The sequence below is a fragment of the Anopheles cruzii genome, chromosome X (genome assembly GCF_943734635.1).
Source record: "Anopheles cruzii chromosome X, idAnoCruzAS_RS32_06, whole genome shotgun sequence".
Classification (NCBI taxonomy): Eukaryota; Metazoa; Arthropoda; class Insecta; order Diptera; family Culicidae; genus Anopheles; species Anopheles cruzii.
Window position 1 is genome coordinate 1,327,913 of NC_069143.1, and position 20,627 is coordinate 1,348,539.

At 48.9% G+C, this 20,627-nt stretch overlaps 2 protein-coding genes across 2 annotated transcripts in view; one reads left to right on the forward strand and one right to left on the reverse strand.

Annotated features, from left to right (window-relative positions):
• Nucleotides 1-20,627, forward strand: part of LOC128274223 (uncharacterized) — a 305,029-nt gene that overhangs the window by 215,578 nt on the left and 68,824 nt on the right. The window lies entirely within an intron of this gene.
• Nucleotides 15,573-19,930, reverse strand: LOC128275203 (uncharacterized). Its single transcript, XM_053013658.1, has 6 exons — nucleotides 19,300-19,930; nucleotides 19,130-19,224; nucleotides 17,027-18,284; nucleotides 16,198-16,919; nucleotides 15,932-16,128; nucleotides 15,573-15,663 (listed from the first exon to the last, which is right to left on the reverse strand). The coding sequence occupies exons 1-6, from the start codon at nucleotides 19,337-19,339 to the stop codon at nucleotides 15,573-15,575; spliced, it is 2,403 nt and encodes an 800-aa protein (XP_052869618.1). The 5' UTR covers nucleotides 19,340-19,930.

Genomic DNA, 20,627 nt, shown 5'->3' on the forward strand with positions numbered 1-20,627 from the left:
TTTTCCTTCGTTCTAGGTGCAAACATTCCAACAACTCCTCGGACGTCGACGTCAGGAAAATATCTTTCTTCTGTAGCCAACGTTTTTTGTTTTTTTTGCCGGTGCCCAGCAGATAGGTGGCCGGCGGTAGTGGAAAGGTGAACCCCGCCCTCTACAAACCCGGAACAGGGAGACCGATGCGGATACAACACACACACACACACTCGAGGCTGAATGAACCGCGAAGCAGAATCTGCTTCGGTCAACAAGCGGAACATAAAGCATGTTGATTGTTATGATTGCCGCCGCCGGATGCTTGGCCGAGGGGTTGAATTTTGACCCAGATATCGCGCTGACGGGCTTGTGGCGTGTGGCGTGTGGCTAGCTACACACCACACCAGCAACCGCCGATACCACCACCACCACCACGAAAACAATCCGCGGTTTTTTTGGAATACTTCGACGACGTTCGTTTACGAGCTGCTGCTGCTGCTGCTGGTCCTTGTTACTTCGTTATTAAAACGGCCACCGACCCATCCAGCACCACACACACACACACACACGCACACAAACAGCAAGGAGCAACCAAAATAACATCACCCCTCCCGCGAGCCACTAACCGAGTGTCTCGCCCAAGCTTTCTTGGTTTTGGCGTTGACGTTGACCCCACCGGGCTCCGTATGGACCACCGGGTTTATCCAGCCCGACGCCCGACAGTCTTCCCCTCCCCCCGCCCACCATCCCACCCCAACGGGTTGAAACAAAGGCTGGTAGGAGCAGGATAAAAAAAACCCATACACACGCGGTCACTGGCGAACGGCGGTGATCCTGTCGGTTTTCGGTTTTGCCGGCCGGCCTAACCGCGTCCTAAACATGTTTCCTTGGTTTCGCTTGGTTTCTTGCGGTTCCTTTTTGTGTGGGGAAAGCACCAACGCCCCCTCCATGCCCCATTCTCGCGGAGGGCCCATAAAAGGCAATTAATAGCCCAAAAGTAAGGCTGCAGATACGATATGGCGTGAACCGGGCCGAAAGAAAATAAGCAACGCGCTTTCGATTCTATAAAAAAAGAAATGAGACCAACTCAGGACCAGCAGACAGCAGACATCGGCGATTAAGCGTGAATCGGACAGTGGAGCAGCCGTCCGGGAGCCGTCCGGGTCGAAGTCAAAGAGTTAAACCTTCAACGCACGTTACACTGGTGTTCTCCGTGTTGAAGCATGATTTAAAGGAGAATTTGGCAAACTCGGCTGCTATCCACAAAACACTCACAAACCAGGATGATGCTTAATTATTGGAGAAACACACTGTCACACGCACCCGCGGCACCTTAAATGCATCACTTTTTGCGGATTTCTCGGTTCCTTTTGCGAGCAACTCCAGATTCGAAAACCACCGCGAGGCAAGAATTATTCTCGCCGCACGCCGCCAGACGTACCTCTATCGGTTCGCTGGTACGTCGTCCTTCCTTCTGGTATCCTTCCTTCTCGCCTGTAGTCTGTCTGCGACCGGAAGACGATGGCGCCCGCTGGCTAGTTCCAAAAATTATTCTTTCCACAACACACTCGGATTAGAACCCGGGAAACCTCGAACCTCGAACCGGCCCCGCCGAGCTCGTGAAACCGGAAACACACACGAACGAACGAACGAACGAACGAACGAACGAAACTGTGATCACGGGGATTTTCGCGGTCCGCGGGTCCGCACCGAGCGCCGTCCGAAGCTCGTCTAAGGTGGGCCCACCACTGGTCAGTGCGTTTTTGTACCGGGCAACCCATCAACTAGCCAGCCCAGGACCTTCCAGGACCGGACCACCGGACACTTCACCACCCGCCCATTACCATACCACATACCATATCCTGGCTCCCAGCCACGGGTCTTGGGGTCCGTCACCGGGGCTGCCCGGTGGCCCGTTCAAAGGATCACAGAGCCCGAGCGCCCCGAATGCCGCAATCGGCCGGGGACCTCCTGGAGATCCGTGGAGCGCGAGCGAGGGGTAGGGCTGACCGGTTGCACGCTCTGACTCTGGTGGTCCACTTTCGTCCCCATGGTGACAGGGCTGACCACAACGAACCGAGCTCTACCGAACGCCGCCGAAAGGATCTCGCCGCCATGGGCTGCCAGAGGGCCCCTCCTGTTTTTGCAGTGGGGACGGCTATACGGGACGGAGCGGAAGCTCGGTTGCATGCCTGCCTCGATGTGTGTCTGTGTGCTTGGCCCAATAAAATGATAGCTAATTTAAAAAAATGTAATCCCCTTTCTATTCTAATTCCCTGCGCCCGGTTCCCTGCGTTCCCAGAAGCACCCAGAGCGGCCAGAGGACCAGAAGTGGATAAACGAAGAGAGGAGAAGAAAGATCAAGAAAAGGGCAGCAAAGAGCACAAGAGGTTTGCTACCTACCTCTACGAGAGCTACCTTTCCTCCCGGCTCCCGGCTCGTATGCGTTAAAGGATTCGCGTATTTATTTGAGGCACGCAGGGTGCCTTTATATCTCACCGGGCGTATAAGTTCTACGCCCCGAGGGCAGGTGCTGGGGAAGGACAATGTTGGGGATGGGGAACACGGGGGACAATGTTGGGAGGTTCTTATAGAAATCAAACAGATACCAAAAACATGAACCTAATTCAGTGCCTAGACTCGCATGAACTCCTGCAACTGCATCAACCATTGCTACGGGGGCCAATCATCAACCATATCCGGGATCTTAAGTCGCCCACGTCGACCCGACGACAACTCGATTTAAGTCACCGGGAACTTTGAAAGTCCAGCCGACGGGCCATTATCCCGGTCAGGCCCCACCTCACGAAGGGATTTCTATGGGCCTCCAAAGCATCGAAAATGAAAGTTATAAAACCGTCAGTGGCACCACTTAAGGACCCGCGCGTAGCGTGTAGCGACCGCGTTCCCGATTATGAGCATTGTCTCGGGTTTGCGGGGGGGCTAGTGTCCTTCCTGTTCTGCCAGGAAAACATGCCTCCCGATTACATCCAGGACGCGCCGCCATACATGCGAAGCAAACGTGGCACACCACTCGTCACCCACTGACACTGACAATTGCTTCCTGGTAGGGGTCAGTAGGCCAATGCCATCAGCGTGACCGGCGTGAGTTTAAAGCCTCTGCCATTCGGGAGGGCGTAGGTTCGGGCGCCCAACAATTGGCCATCGGCCCCCCGATAGCCATCGCCAGTGGCGGCGGTGTCCTTGGAGTCCGCGCTGGATAAACACGCGCTTGACGGAAAGGCTCCCCCAACATTCGACACTAGCGTCGAATCGATGGGCAGGATGGGTTCACTCTAATTACTACCTATCACCGACCGTTACGCCGCCCGAATGTGGGCCGCCCATCACACTCTGCGTGGCATGAGTTTACCTGCGCCCATTGGCCCATTATTCAGTGGTTCTGTTGTCCTTAACGCACTGATAAACCTGGGGGGGGCCGATGTCCTTGAGGATAGCCACCGAATCGGTGGTGCCGTGGTGTGATATGCTGTCCCCCTAAAACACCAAAAAAAGGCGGGAGGGTGATCAGGTTAAGATGTTTGACTCATGGCTTAGGTTATGGCCCCTTAGAGAGCAAGGAAGTCAAGTCGGTCTGAACTAGTAGGTTCGCGCCACCCCCTTGAAAGGCGAAAGGTGAAACATTTTTGGCCCAACCGTTACTGTCAGAATAAATTGCACTGGATGGTTTACATACAAAGTTGTTCAGTAAGTGTTTTGCCTCGATAAGAAGGACACATTTTTATGGTTTGAAATTAATTTTATTATTCAGTATAGCCTCCCCGAACATCAATGCACTTGTTCCAACGAGTCTCCAATTTAAGAATTCCGTCCCTGAAGTGAGATTCTGGAAGGTCTTCAAAAAACGCTTCTACAGCTGCTATGGCGTCATCATTTGATGAAAAACGCACTTTCCACGCACGATTTTTTAATGTTTGAAAACAGACGACTTTCCAATACGATATCCTGAATTTTTTTCACGATTTCAGGTGTTGTGTCTGTTTTTTACTTTTTTGACATGGATCGTCTTGAAGGCTATTACGACCACGTTTAAACTCAGAAATCCCCTTTTTTATTTTCTAATTGAAGGCGAAGAGTGCTTATACACGTTCAACATTGGTTCATCATTTTCCTTTGCTTTTGAACCGTTCAAAAAAAATCATTGCACGATACTTGATTTTTTCCGGTGTACTAAATGGCTTGTACAATAAAATGAAGTGATCGATTGAAATGAAACTTCACATACGTTCATATGAAGAGTGTACCAATATAACAAAAAAAACTTGGACTCCTAGCAGCGCCTTCTGGTGTCGAGGCAAAAAACTTATTGAACAACCCAGTCCATTGTTGGAGCAAATCGGGCCCCTTGTTTTTTAAGCGAATGATGTCCGCAAGCTTGTCATATGCATCGCCTGGCTGCGGTGGATTGGTCTTGTCATGAGAATGATGACCGACGAATTATCCCCCTGTCTTTATGTCCAGTCCAGTCTGTCCTGTCTGTGTCCATTTATTTATTATTAAATTATTGATTAATTAATCTATTTATTTCTTTATGCATTTATTTATTTGTTTATTGTTTATTTATTTATTTTGTTTAATAAATATTCAATTTATTAATTTTTTTATATTTAGTTTTATTTTTTTTAATTTTTTTTTTTTCAAACTGTAACGTTTCCTTCTCCTTGCTTCCGTTCAATTGGAACACCAAAACCATGTGAAAGGATGTTCCACCTTGGCAAGAAACCAGGTTGGGGGCGGCACCTCACGGCTTCGCTGGAGACATTCTTAATCCACCGCCGCGCCCCAGTCCGTAAACGGAACAAATGGTGGTCATTTATCATAAACGTTCACACCGCTCATCCCCTGTTACCTTGACGAGCTTTTACCAAGTGGTCTTCCCGTTCGCTCGATAGTGGCCGATTACATCCGATTTGTTGTGAGAGGGAGAGGGGGGGGGGGCTCGGAAAAGGGTGTTAAAGTAAAAGAACAAAACTCACGGTGGCCTTCAATCGGGCATGGACAGGGCTATTCTGACCATTAGGGTAGAAAGCGTCGTCGCTTCACCCGGCCACGGCTTGGCTCGGTTGCATGCTTGAGTTTGATTTTAATAGCCCGGAGCAGGCCGAAGGCGCGAATCGAACGTAGCGCTCCCATTCGGATTTCTTTCGAAAAATCCAGAGCGATTAAAATTAATTCTGGGTCGACAGCGGTCTGGGTTCGCGAGACTGTTACAGCTCGAAAGAGCTGGCCATTAAAAGAACACACACACACACACACAGACCGCCACGAACCGTAGTACCCGTGCCGAAAACGGGAGGAAGATTCCGTATCGCAGAAACCTTGAGCTAGATAGCCCCCTTGATAGCTCGGTCCCCCGGCAGAAGCTACGTAAAGCACAACGTTTGTAAAAACACGAACCACGAACACCCCGCAGGGTGATGTTTTTCGGTCCCCAAGGGCGATCCTATCGCGCCGATCTACCGGAATCGCCAGGGTTTTCAGAGAAGCACAAAATCAAAAGCCAAAGAAAACCCAGGAGGGAACGAAACGAAGTAGAAGCGTAGGGAAAACAGATATCCGCCGATTCCGTTCGGTGGTTTAAGGACCCGATTGAGCGACCTTCGCGTTACGCGTGAAAGCGTAGCCACGATCGTGCTACGATGGCCCCCTTTGATGGTTGGTAGGTGCTGGTGCTGCCAGCCCGCATTTCGATCGGCGTCCCGCGTGTCCTGAAGACGCAGCCATTGACACACTTTGTCGGCCAACGGGGTGATAATCACCATCGCTCAATGATGGTCCTTGGTAAACTTCCGTTCCGTTAAAATCGCAATGGAAATTCGTTGCGCTCGCTCACTCGAAAAAGGATTCGCTTCGAAAAAAGGAAAAGGGGCATCCGATCCTAACCGAATTGTGGTGCCTATAACCAACATATTCTAGATGTTCTAGAACATGTTCTACATAACTACTTGGACCTTATGGTCCTTTGGGTAGACTTTTGCATCAAACCTTTTGCCACAATGCCTTTTGCCATCGGTGTGGTTTAACTATATACCCCACGTTGAGAGAGTTGAGTTGGTAACACTCGTCACGCAGCTAGCCTGTGTTCGATTCCCAAGGCCAACTACTCCGCTCGTAACATTAATATTGTAACACATCCTTACATTGTCTGTGATAGACAACATGGGTGTGATACCCACAGCATGCTCTTAGTACGTGTCTAAAAGTGAGGTCATTCGAGAAGCGTTCGTTTCGGTGCTTCATCTGGATGTCCTTAAAGGACATTGAGAATACAAAGTCAGAGGGCAAACACAGTCAGCAGCGTCTCATTCAACTGTATCATTCAAGTGCCTTTTAGTGGGCAACATTTTTTGTACCGCTGTCTGGTGCGTACACCCTTTCCCTGTCCTTTTTAATAATAATTTTAAAAAATTATCCATGTGAAAAGCAAGGATTTTACAAATATAAGGTTGGGGAGAAAGTAATCCATTATTTTCTCGACAGTATCTCGTGCAGTATCGTTCGTACAGTTTCAAGTTTTCAGTTTTTTGTTTCTTCCATTTGTTTGTTAGTTACAGGGTTTTGACAATGGAAGTCAACAACGAGAAAATTTGGTACATTTTATAGTTTTTCTTTAAAAACGGCGAAAATTTAAGCTAAAAAACAGCTATTAAGCTTTGCATGCAGCTAAAACGTTGCATGCAAAATAATTCTGCAAACTCGTTTTGTTGAAAATCAGTTTGGGTTTTATTTTTTTATCTTAGACGAACGGACCGGGCCGTATTTAGTAGGTCTTATTATTACATAATGATGTTCTTCGTTCGACTGTTAGTTTTGTTTTGAAGCGCTTTCGGTTGACTGTTGACCTGAAGTTTGGATCCGCTGGTAAGCGAAAGCCTTTTATTTATCACAACGCATCGGCAGTTTCCTGGATGATTAGGTGAAATCTAAGTCATTCCATTAAAAAATGATGCCAAAAAGTTGAAAATGTTGAAACGTTATGCTCAAAAAGTGAAGAACGTAGATGCCTACAGTTAGCTAGTACCTTAACATAATATGGGAATATAGTGCTGAAATACGCGAACAGAAGCACAATGCATTGACAAGATGCCCACGGAATAGGACTGTATGGTAGAGGATTATGAACCAAATATCCAAGAATTCTATAATCAGCTTCGCCGTCCTCAATTTTACTCAGCGTATGAACGTCAGCTTTGTTAAGCTGGTAAGCTATGCTGCTTTTACAGGGATCGCATGTTGTGTATAAAAGTTTGGCAGGTATTTTGGAAGGTAAAAACCAACAAACACTCTGCAAGGAGGATATTGGAGATACAATTGTCAATCAATTCCAATCCCATAATTAAAACATTCACCCCATACACACAGAGCGTGTCTTGAGTAGAGCTCAGCAGTAGATTCTATTGCGCGACCCGTTCTTGGGATGTTCACGATGCTTATTAGCATTTAACGGAACACCCATACCCATACACCGAAAAGTGAGTTAGAGAAAGAGGATGCGAACAAGAACGACGAATTGTTTTAGACGAAGAAGAACGGATCATAGGGCACAGGGCAACGTGGAGCCGTACAGCGTCGATCAGCGTTGCACGCTGAGTGACGACGGTTGGCCCCGCGGTACCGCTTCTACACAATGTTGAGCGCGGAAGATCAGGATGAAGTAGAAGTCCCGAAGTCCAACCGAAGCCTACAACGCGCGCGATTAAGCGTTTCGAAGATGAATGCGAGTCTAACGGGCCCCGCGTATTCGGGTAGAGGAACTTTCTACTTCTACGCGATCGAAAGGTATGGGCCAATTAGAACAGGAAATATGCATCGGGATATGGTCCCCGGATGCTTGGGCTGCCGCTGCCTAATGAGTGCAGTGAACCCTGGAGACGTGAAGACTCCTCCGATGGACGCTCCGATGGAAGACCGATCCTCCGATTTGCTTCCGAGCAGCGGAGGCGGACGTTTCTTGATCGATTTGATTAAAACAGGGTGTGAAGCTCTTGCTCGAAACGTTCCCCCTGGATTCGAACGACCGCACTCACACTCGCGGTACCATATGTATAGGGTGGTCAAATAAGCGATCGGTTGTAGAAAAAAACGGCTTAATATTTTTCGATGTTTGAACTTTTGTTTAAAAGGTTCCTTCTTTACATTTGTGTGTACCGTCTACACTATCGGTGGGATCATCAATGAAATATGTTAAACCTGAAGGGGAACACCATAGCTTAATATGACCAACTAGCAGATGCGCATCTTCGGTATTTAGCTGAAACACTCTAATATACGCAGCTCGGACACAAGGAAGTTCCCCATCGTTACAGTCTTTCATTCAGACAATGCATGAAATTCACGATATAACCCTAAAGACATTAGGGTATAGAGTTTTATAGGTATAAGTTATTTATAGAGTAGTACGGAATGGGAGTGTTTACAATTTTACATAATACATTCTCCAGTGATTGAGATCCTTCGCCCCATAAAAAAATATTATATTGAGCGAAAGCGTTAGCGAAGACCCATTGTCAATAAATTGGAAACATTATCAGCTAATTACATATTAACACAAAAAATGGACACAATAAAATATCGAAACATTTGCCTGTCTGAGTAACCGCATCGCACATTTGATCTGAATAGCAGAGGAATGGTACTCCGTCATTCCCCAACGACTTCTCCACACTCGTTTCTAATGGCAGCCTCAAACGTTTGGTGACCTTGATTGGAATGTTTTAATGCTACCCTCTATATATGGAATGTGGGGTGGTCCATGTAGAGTTTGGATTCCGAAGAAAGGGCGCAAAATACCGATTGTGTCTATCGCTGTATGGAACCGTAGTATCGTCCTGTTGAAATCAAATGTCGTCCAAGTTTTGAGCAATTTTGCCGAAGAACCAATAAACCAACACATTTCTTGGTAGCATACGCCATCGACGGCTAAGGCTCATTTTACATTTTCGAAGAAAAATAGGCCGATGATACCACCAGATCAAAATCCGCACCAAACAGTCTCTCGTTGTATACAGCTCAGAATCAAGTTTGACGTCCAAAGTTCCTAAGATTCAAATCCAAATACTTGATGGACCACGTTATACTTTATACGAGCAAATGACTACCATCTGTTCCTATTGATGGCAAAAATGGGATGGGAAAAAATGCAATTTAAGCTGTCACAAGATTGATGTTCCAATATGAATAACGGTTACTAATAGAAGTACTAAATAAGGCTTAGATTAGAATTAGAGGGAATAGGGAATAAACCTAATTCCCGAAAATACGCCTGACAGGCATGGATTGCCGTTTCGGGTCTCCGGGTTTTAAGTATTCATTCCAGCTATGCAAAGGGCAGCCTTTAATTGTACACACAAAACTAATGCACAACTCGTCACTAGACCGCATACCGGCACTGCTTACCATGAGCAGCCCATTAAAACGAAGCAAGTTGGGCACCCCCAATCCGTGTCTAATGTTCCCCAAGCTGTTACGGCCCAAAGTTACGGGCCAAATAAAATCGGAGCACCGAAACAAATTCAATGCACGTCCTGACTGGAGCCGCTCCAGTCAATTCTGCTGAAGCACGCGGAACCGTTGCCGGCCCGCGGGGATATCTTTATGACAAACGCAACACCCGGGCTACATTCCACGAACGCGTCAACGAGCCGCCAAACATTCAATACCTACGTTTCGGTGCTACGGAAACGTTAACACAATGCGCCCGGCCAACTACATAGGCCGGATTACTGGGCGGAGGGCGCACCAGTGAACTGGAGATATTAGTGAAGCTTGAACCGACACCAAAACCGGCCACCGACAGTCTTAAGCCTGACAAACCAGGAGACTGCGACAGCGGCAGCCGAAGGGACCAGCGTCTAATATCCGAAATTGGATTTGGACGGGGGAGCGAATAACTTGCGAAGCTTCCCCGTCACACCACCGGAAACTGTTCGCCCCAAACCGAGGAGCAGAAGGTACGGATTATTGGATGACCTCTGACAGATTATTGAACAGAGGCTGACAGCTGAAGCGCACGGCTAACCGAAGGTGACAAAATGGAAGGACTGCGTACGCCCCGGCACCTACGCACCGGCGAATTGGTTAACTGGACGCCCCGGCCTTCCTTACGTAATTCCCGCTCCGATACTGCCAGGTTGCGTTTAAGGCGATGCATCGAGGGAACGCGGATTGGTTTGTTAACTGGGGCCCGGTCGTGTCAAAACGCCCGGAGAGGCGGAGATGTGCTGAAGCTGTGTGTTTTTTTTACCGTTACACCATCGGGCTCGAGGGCTTTACTTGAGGAGCGACTGCGGACTGCTTTCTGTAGCCAATTCCACCACGTCAAGGTCGCCCACATGGCGCCAATCGCAAGCGGTTAAGGCGCTCACACACACACACACACACATACACACACACGGTATACAGCTTTAAGTTTTGTTTGCAGAAGAGCTCGACAGACAAAAAAAGACGTCGTACAAAAAAGGTCAGCCGGCCGAGTCTGTACAACTCTTTGTGGGTGAGGTCTGCACGGACCCAGAAATCGAGGAACGGCCACGTAACTTACTGAACTTTTACTGGGAGCTCGTGCTAGGATCCAGGAGAGGCTGCGTAAGTAGGCTGAGACTTACCCCGCAGCCGGTTAACCCTTGCAGAGGCTGTCCTGGGGCAAAGTCCTCAGTTTGGATTCGACTCCACGCCACGAGTCCAGAGAGTCCAGCGCCCTAAACTGCAACAAGTTGCTTGCCTAATCGCCCTTAACCGCGTTTTATCGAACGATGTTTTCGGTGCGGTTCCCCCTGGCGTCTAGTTGCTGCTGGTCTCTCTCGCACCTATAGAACCTTCCAGTCCAGGGAATCTGCCCCAAAACGGACCTGAACTTCACACTGCTGGACCTGGCACTGTTTTAGCGTCTTCTGGGGCGACAAATACAGTTGTCATTTGCGCAGCGCTTCCACAAAGTTCCGCGACTCATCGATTTGAACGGATTTTGTTGATGACCCCCCCGCCTCCCGGACGAAGTTCTTCGCCTACGCTCGATTAGGCAGCGTTATGAGTGCTTGGCACGCTTGGTTTCCCGCGATTGGTGGGAGGCGTTTCGCACCTGAACCTGAAACCCAGGGTGCCCGGGGCCACATCGTGTGCCGAGTGACGTGTGCCACAAGAGCAAGCAAGAAGAAGACCTATGCTGCGAACGACCTTGCCGTTGTCAGAGCGCCACACGCACCCTGCATACTATATCCTGACGTCTGGGACGGCCTGTCGCACAGCGAAAGTGTGTGTGTCGCTCACTTACCTACCCGGCTTCTGATGGACCCGGTTGATAGGATGCACGGGAACGAGACCTCACGGAGCGGATTCTAGGCAGGATTCTAGGACTCAGGGGCTCCCGTCTCTAGTCCAGGGCGGTTTGATTGGTGGACCAATGTGTGGACAACAAACGTGGTCGCCATCTGGGCGCTAGTGAGCGACACTTTCTGGGTGCCCTTTCTGCTTCCCTTTCACAGCTCCCCCTGTCGTTGCACGCACGCACGCACGCACGGTCACTATCATCGTTTAGCATCTCATTTGCGGGCCAAGGCGCCAAGCGGGGCTCGAGGCTCTGACCCTAATCCGTATCAAGATCCTAGTATTCTAGAGATCAGCAGAACCCAGAACCAACCCACCCCGCGCACTGTGCGGGCGTTCACTCCCGAAACTTTTACGCGCACACCACCACACACCAGCAGCACATACTAACGCACCTCACAGGCTCACGCACCGAACGCTAAACATATGCGCGTATGCGAGTGTCCCGCCCACTACCACTCACCGCATCCCACGCCACCGAGGGCAAGTTCTTGCTCACACACACACACGCGCACACACACACGCACACGTTCCACAACGTCCTCAGGCAATCCGAAGCTAGAGAGAGCTAGCTGGGCGCGCACACGCAGAAACAACCACCATCGGCGAGCGGTTGGTCGTAAATGCCGCCGAGCCGCAGACGCCGCATAGCCGAACCGGCTCCACAAGGCAACCCCCCCATCCCCTCACGCCGCTGAAGCTGGGCCGCCGTCTCTCGCGCCCTGGGCCGGTGATCGCCGCGACTCGAGATCATCGAACAACATCAGGGCGATCAGGCGCGAAGGGCTGCGCCCGAATCCCGTGCGGCGCTCTGATCCTGCTCACTCGCTCGAGCTCAGGCGATCGAAAGAGCGAGAGGCGCGAGGTCACGATTTCCTGGGCCTGAAGGCCGCTGCTCCGAAGTCCCGCAGGCTCTCTCTCTCTCTCTCGGCCCGCCGTCGCTCGCATCCTTTTAAACGGCCCGCGATCTTGGTGCTCCCTTTGGTGCATGCTTTCTTTCTCTTTCTCTCTCTATCGTTTCTCCTAAGTTGTCGCTTCCTTTAACTGCCTCTCTGGCGCTCTCTCTCTCTCACTCTCTCGCTCTGTTTCACTCATACGAATTGCGGCCCAATGATGCGTGTTGTGACCAAACCTGCTCGTGGTATGACCTATTCATGCCGAGAAAACGGGCGTCCGATAGAGAACGACCGATTTGAAAATTAGAAAGACAAACAGAGAGAGACGGAGAGAGAGAGAGAGAAAGAGGGAGAGAGAAGGAGAATGGAAATAAATCACGCGTTGCAGTCGCGAAAAACTATTTGTGCGCGACGCTCGCTAATTTGCTAACAACCTCCGCCTAACGGCACCGTGTGGTGGGGGTGTTTGTCCCAGCCCAGGACGCAGTCATTACCCCTCAACAAACAATTGCGGGCACTTACGGGAAACCTTTGTTCGACTAGGCGGCGGCGAATTTGTGCGATGATATTTTATTTTCGGTGCTTTCGTTTTCGAAAGAAGCCACCCAAAAGGAGCATAGTTCTGCCGAGCCGTGCATATGGCGATCCTGCTTCACATGCACGCAACGCGGGGGGGCGGGCCCCCCCCCCGCTCTTTCGCTCTCCGTGGATATTGTTCCTTCCTTCTTCTTCGCTCTCCCTAGCTCCCTGGCTCACGACTCGACTTTTCGCTCCCGATTTCTTGCCCGGTGATCGATCGTAGTTCTGTAGTTCGCGCTCGGAGGACGCCCGGTTGGGTCCCCTTTGGCTTGGCTTTGGGTCCGGGAAGTTGGGCACAGCGTTGCGCTTTGCATACAAAACAAACCACCGGAGTGCCAGAGTGCCGGGGGCGCAGGGCGCGAACGAAAGACTCTCGGTGGCAGGCGACGAACCTCCGCGTTGGTTGGCCACAGTCGCCACAGCTCCGATGTTCAACAGAGTTCGCACACACACACAAACGCGTTACACTATTTCGAGACCGCGGTGCAAATCCCTTTATGGTGCATTTGGCACAGAATGCTTGGTTTGGGGGAAGGCGTTGGCCGCCCGGGGCAACCGTCCCGATGCCTCGACGTTAGAGTCGTGCTTAGAGGCACAGCCTTACAGCTTTTCTTGTCGATTTTGTTACTATCGCTCGGTGCGGTGCGAACACGTTAGTACGGCAGCATGCGTTACAACAAATGGAATGATTTTTTTTATTTTTTGGAGGTTTACATGTTACATGTTCCTGCGAATGCTGCTCTTTCGTGTCACGTCCTTTTACATCTACGGCTTCGCACACCCATCGAGAAACCATTCGGACGGGCCTCGGCAGGCTTCGCTATAAGCCGCATAAGCCGTGTCACCGTCTTGAGAAGTGACACTCGCTGCTGCTGGGGGCGGCTTTATCCAGCTCGATGGTGGTGGCAAGTACGACCGACCGACCCCCCCGTTGTGTTAAGCTAACATTTTCAGACACCTTTTTGCCTGCTGAACTGCCTCGACCCCCGGGGCACTAAACGAGAACCGATCTGAGCCCGACCGACCGACCGAAAGAGATTGCAGAAAGAAAGCTAAAACTCCACTATACTCCATACACAGTCGCGCCAAAACCGGATTCCTTCGTGGTTTTCCGTCTCGTTCGCATTCGTGTTCTCTCGCTCTTCTCCTCTACCCCCATCTCTCACCATCTGTCTCTCTCTCTCTTTTTCTCTGGCTTAGTGCTGGGTGACTTCTTTGTGGCGTCTAATTGGCGCGGCTGAAACTAACTCGTTCTGCAGCCTAATTGTTGCTGAACCGCGACACAACCTACGCTAATGCGCGATCGCAAACACCACATTACGAACGTTTCGCGATGCAGTAAAACCATCACCAAACCCCACCATAACACACACCGCTCTACACTCCGTTGCGTCAACGGTGTTCATCAAATTGTTTTTATTATTTTCCATGCATACCTGGTCCTGGAGGGACTGAGGCTGAGGCCCAAAGCGATCAGCAAATGTTAACTGCCTTTAGTGGTGATGCAAATTAATTTAAAGTAAACAAAAATCCAATGTCACACCCATGACGACGCGACTTTTGTCTTTGCTGCCGCCCGTGGCGTGGTGGGGGTGGGTTGAGGAACACGAGCTGGTCAGATCGCGAGATTCTATGAGCACCCGCTTCTAGGTGGCTCACCGTTCCCTTGGCCATTGCATTGCCAGATGGGCGTTTGATTTCTGTAACTATCTGTAATATACCAAATAATACTTTTCAACCACAATCCATACATACCATACCGTACATTATAACTAAATACATTATGAAGACTCCGCATGGAGAAGTGAACTGGATTTGTCCACTAAGGCTGTGTTAGTCGTTTGTGTCCTATTGGAGAAGGGTCTTTTTGGTTTGGCTTAATATAGCCTCGGTCGAAGAAAGGATGAAGGTTCTTATGTATCGGAGCGAGCGGTGGGTTTTGGGTGTTACATTCGCAAGGCCGACCGCCTGGAGCCAAGGCTTACATAACGCCTACCCCTTTTAAAAATTTCCAATAAGCACCACACTACCCAGCCATAGCCATCACGGCATGAGTCCCAATCGACAGCAGTTGGTTTATACCTCCCACACACTAACTAACACCCGAAGAACTACACTGCAAGCTCTCCAGTCTCCTAACTCAGTTCCCTCTCTCATCATTTGGATTGGTGACTTGAACGCGCACCAAAGAGATCGTGTTTCATTTCGATTGCCGGACAGTCCTGGTCTGCAAAACAGAGAGTCACTTCACCGCTCCGTGGTCGACGCACGCATATGCGGTCTACTCTTTGCTCTTTGCTGTTGCTGGTAGAGCAGCTGATGGTGCCATTTGGATGTGAATTTGGTCCTGTTCTCATTTAGCTGCAGACCGAGCTTACTGAATCGCTGTGTAAGCCTGAGCTGCATCGGATAGTTTTCGGCCTATAATGTCAACGTAGGCCAGGATCTGGCTGGACTTCAAGTAGATGGTACCGAAGGCGTGAAATCGCGAGTCTCGAAGTGGTTCGCTCCAGCGCGATGTTGGAAAACAGACAATCCATGTTAAATTTGGCCCAGTCCGTTCTGCTAAGATAGAAACAAAATACAGTTCTACGTCGTCAAATACGTTACACAAGGACTCTCTCCGAAACTGTTGCCAATCATTGGTAATGCGAATGGAACAACAAAACTAAGTGGTCCTACAGAAACATAACATCTCCATTTTCCCCTGGACCGACCGCGACCCTAGACCAAAAAGTCGCACACCCAGAATCGCACACCCACGACTAACAGATTACTACTTCATCGACAAATCCAGTCCTCCTCTATCGTAGTCCTCCAGTAGCGCACTTCCTTCTCGACTGCTACGGTGCTACTCCACGTAAAGAACGACCTACAAGATAGACCAAATCCCCGTTAACCATCCAAATCAAGAACCTTTGCTTGTCGATTCCCTCAAAAGAACCGATACATTCCAATCTAAATAAGGTACTTTCAGATTATTTTTTATTTATTACAACAGCAGATTCACAGAGCAACGTAGCCTGATTGACAACTTACAGGGCTAACTTCAAACCATTAGCGCAACTAATCACATCTGGCCAATCGAACGCAGATCTGAAACAAAAATAACCATTGACAAAATAAATAAATTATCTTACCTTATTTCTGGCGTTAGTTGTCCATCCATTAGAAAAAGGCGTGCAATGTCTTCGTGCGGTCCGAGGATAACGCGTGTCAAGAGTGGATGGTCGTCGTCCTTTAACTTCTTTTGCTCGCCATTATCACGTATAATAAACAGCGCGAAATTTTCGGCCTTCGACTCGACTTTATACTTTTCTAGCAGGAGATTTATCAGCTAACGGGAAGCAAGACATAACATCACGGTGAAACAAAACGACAAAACAGAAGCATTTATGTAGCTTACCTCTTGGGTGTTGACTAGCGATGTGACCCAAACGTTCATCTGCGAACCGTACGGTGGCGTAAAAAAGGACGTCTCACGGTTATAGAAGTGGCCGTTGATAGAGCACCGCCGCTTCAGCTTCGTTCGGGAGCGCCGATTGCCCGAGCGCCGCTTGATCGCCGTTGACCCCGTTTTCGGTGGTTTTCGCAAAACCACACCATCATCGGTTACTGGGTGACCGCTGATGCTGGTACTGTACTCGGATGTTGGTACTACCGACCGTGTGCCGTTTCCATTTTCCATCGGTGCGCTTACACCGTGTGCCGAAGACGGGCTCTCGAGTTCATCGTAACAATCCATGCGTATCTGGATAGAGCCGACGGGCCGCGTGGATGGTTTGAGTGTTTCCGAGCCGGAACACAGGCCCTCGTCCCCGCCCTCTACATCGTCGTCACTATCCATGAAGCTATTGCCGGAATAATAATTGCCCTGAGACTTAGATCGCAGTAAACATCGCTCGGCGGTCCAAGTGTCACTGTCGGTGATTGGAGACGTGACGTCCCCGTCGCTAGTAACCATCTCCGACGACGGTGTTTCCGAGTGCCTGTTGCGCTGTGACTGAAACCGTTTAGCATGCTGCGCTACTGCCCCATGGTTTCTCGGCTTGCCATTGCGAACGTTTGCGGAATGGCGCAATGTCCCACTACCGTCTTCTGCATTGCTCCGCTCCACATGGAACGAATCTGAATAGGAATTAACCATGGCGAGTAATACAGAAAATAAAATATTTCAATTATACCTGGTTCAACTCTCACGCGTACCTTCCGAAGGATAGAGCTCATTGGCATACCTGTAATGTGACCAGTTGGTAACGACAACACGTTTCTACACTGCTCGTCCGAAAGGCTACGATTCATCACACCATCGTTGTATAGCTTCAGTGAATCGTTGATACGCGTCGGATCGATCGGTTGATTGAGCTTGAGCGTACCATCGGTATTTCCCATTTCGGCGGCCCCATCGATAAACTCTTGGCTGATCTGCATTTTAAACGCTTCGAAATCGTGCGACCGGAGCGTTGCTTCTGGCGTCCGAAAATCTTCGTCGGTGGTCGTCGATGGTCCTTCTATGACCGACGTGGTTTCTGTTGACGTGCCACTGCCAATGTTGCTACTCTTACCGCCCCGAGAAGCGATCCGTTCACTATCATCGCAAGCACTCGCAGTGTGCTGGGTAAGCGTTTTGTAGTCGGTATCCGTCACGCTTTCACTGGTAAGACTGCTGTCACCACCGGAGCATGAACCGAGCGGTAGTGGAGAAGGCATCGTACAATAGAGCTTTTCGCTATCATCCTTGCGTCGTTCTACCTGCAGCAGATCGTCTATCTCATCCCAGTTGAGTTGGCCGACATTCAATTTTGCAGGGAGGCTCACAAACTTTTCGTGGCTCGGTGATGTATCCTTCGACGATTCGCTCGAGTTGGGTTTCGAGTCGATTGAGTTGAGCTCGGATGAGAGACTCAGCGTATCGTAAGAAATGCTTTCCGAGATAGTCGTCGTATCATTGTTGCTATCCGGTTCTGCAGAGCTCATCGTGCTTGAACCAACCATAATGGCTGGCTGAGATCCCTGTTCACCGACATGAAGCACGTTTTCTTTTCCTTCTTCGCCTGTTTCAATGCCGGTGTCATCAAGATCATTGGTAGCCTCGGGCGGTGGGCCGATAATCGATGCTGGATTACTCTGACGGTATGAATTGCGCTTTCGGACCGTTACCACCGTACGCTGATCGTCGTCCTCTTTGAGGTGAATCATTCCCTGGACACCCCAATAAATACGCAGTGCTCCCTCCAGTACCAACCGCCCGTTCACCTCACGGCTCCGGACCTCCATACTTTTGTTATTGTAGAATTGATTGTAGCATCGTAACTTTGATTCGAGATGGCCTCTGGGAACAACTGGGCCGGCCACGGATCGCTGGGTTGCCAGCTTCTTCTGGTTCGGCTGGCCGAAACTCTTATGGGACTCCACGCGAGTGCCGTGCCCGAACAATTGCGGCCCGAAAAGCGCCCCGTAGCATGGCACGTGACAGTACGGTACACCTTTATGCTAAAATATTAAAACATGAAACATGAAACATTAAGACATTAAACAAAAGTATCAGTTTAGTGAAACATGTATTTTTACACTTAAATATCAACGCGAACCCTTTGTATAGTATGCTACGGCAAGAAGCAAAATAAACAAACGATTAATATAGTGCGATACGCTGTAGTTAGCAAATCCGACTTTTGAAGGATAACAACTTGCTTAGATAAAATGTAAATGTAAACATGTTTACCGAACGATCGTTGACAGCTTCGCCACAGAATGATACACACAACCAAAGGTTAAAGCTGATGTCACAAAGCTGTTATCTAAATAAACAATTTCCAGGATTGTAAAGCATGAACTAGTTAAGTCATGCACAGATATCTGAAAACATCGAGAGAAAGTCATGGCCAGCGCTACGTCCTAAGGCTACAGACAAACTGAAGATAAAATATAGTGAAATGTAGTGCTGTTTGTGTATTTTACTCCTTGGTAGTTTGGTCGATTTACTGTACCGCTTGAACTGTTTAAGACTTTTGAGAGTGCCTTGTTGCTCGCCGTCAGAAACTGCACCTGGGTGAAGACTGCCCTGTCGAGTACGACTGATTCATTTGATCGTTCAAGTCTTACTCATTTCTATTAAGTATCGGTAGCAGCTGGCTTATGAAACATGATCCTTCAAGTTTTACTGGCTTCTTCAAGCAGGGCCCATATTCGCCGCCAGCGATCGTAAAGCAGCGCCATAGGCAGCCACGTACGTCATCGAAAAAGTTTCAACCAAGGAGCAAAAATGGCAGGCAGCAGCAGAAAGCCAGACTAGCATTCAAACCAAAATCCCAATCCCAAAACAACATATTGCTTACCTCGGCATGCTGTCCCGGATTCAGGCGTTTACCGCACTCTTCGCACCGCAAACACTCTGGATGCCAATCATAACCAAGAGATTGTTTACGTTCGGCTGCAAAAATGATGATGATGATGAAGGAAGTTGGTATTTAGAGTTACGTTGAAAAGCCTAAAAGGAGACACTTACCGAAAAATACCGGTTTGCAACATTTGTGACACTTCCACATTGTGCCCACTCGCTCGCTTCCTATCTATAACGTTGGCGACTAATCGTTGCTTCAGATGAAGCCAAACCCTACCGTGTCGCTCCGGTTTTGTTTTCGAATGTTGATGCAAGATTGATTGTCTTCCGCCGATATTGCTTGAAAACTAAATATTCTATCTATTCCGCGATCGTTTTAGAAGTGTGCTCCGCTCCGCAACTGAGACCGTGGTGTGTTCATCAAAATCGTGTTGTGACAAGCAGAAGCATTTCCCTCGTAGATTTCCGATTCACAGATATGTATTTATATTATGCTAAACTAAACGTACGTCTCTGCTCTTCACAACACGAAAACGCTGGCACAGTTCACGATGGAAGACGTTCGTTACTCGTGTTCCCACTGGAACTAAGTAATTCTGCTTACCGCTGATAAAAGACATCCGCTGTCCATTCACAGTGAACTATATCTGCAAAACTTTTCGTGCACAACCAATCGCGGACCGATATAGAGGGTTTTAATTCTACAAAATCTTGCCTTAAGCTCAGATCTATTTCGGACCGAGGATAGAGCTTGCTGCCGCCGACATTAGTAGGCAGAGTCTACGACCGCACTGATAATTCGAGGTAGTTGCTAAGTTCCAGATGCTTTGTGCTAGATCCGCTCGTGCCTCTGCTAATTCTAGATGATTTTAGTCCTTTTCTCTGAACACTACTGGTTTAAAGACACTTGGTTACCAGCACCACTACACTTTGAATATATGGAGTCAGAGCAATTAATGCTGCTCCAACTATTGGTAAACAAACTACGCACGCGAACAACACTGACAGCCATTGTTCATTCGTTTACATCCTTAAATTTGTTCGGCATTCGATTACATCCTTAACTGTTACTTGTTTGTTTTTTATAGGTACGGCTGCAGACCAGGACCGCTCCGCAGTCGTGATGTCAAGTAAAATAAAGCATATAGCCAAGGTGTGATGGCGCTACTAAGCAACTGTCTTTATGCTAGTTGAAGCATTTGACAGTAAAAGATATTCATCCGCCGTATATAATCGGCGGTTCAATGCGTCGATGGTGCTGCGTAAAATGTGTTGCCAAGAGATGATAGAGGCGTGTCATGCTTGAAATCTCTTAAATGAGACTAAAACCAACAACAATGCCCAAAACTGATACAACGCAGGGCGACTGCCAAGTACTTCTGTATAGCGACTTTGCCTATGTCAAGCTTAATGCTTGGAAAAACAATTTCCGTTGGCCGTCATCCATTTGCCTCGATCTGTCCTATGGGTAAAAACTTCCTTCTCTTTCTCTC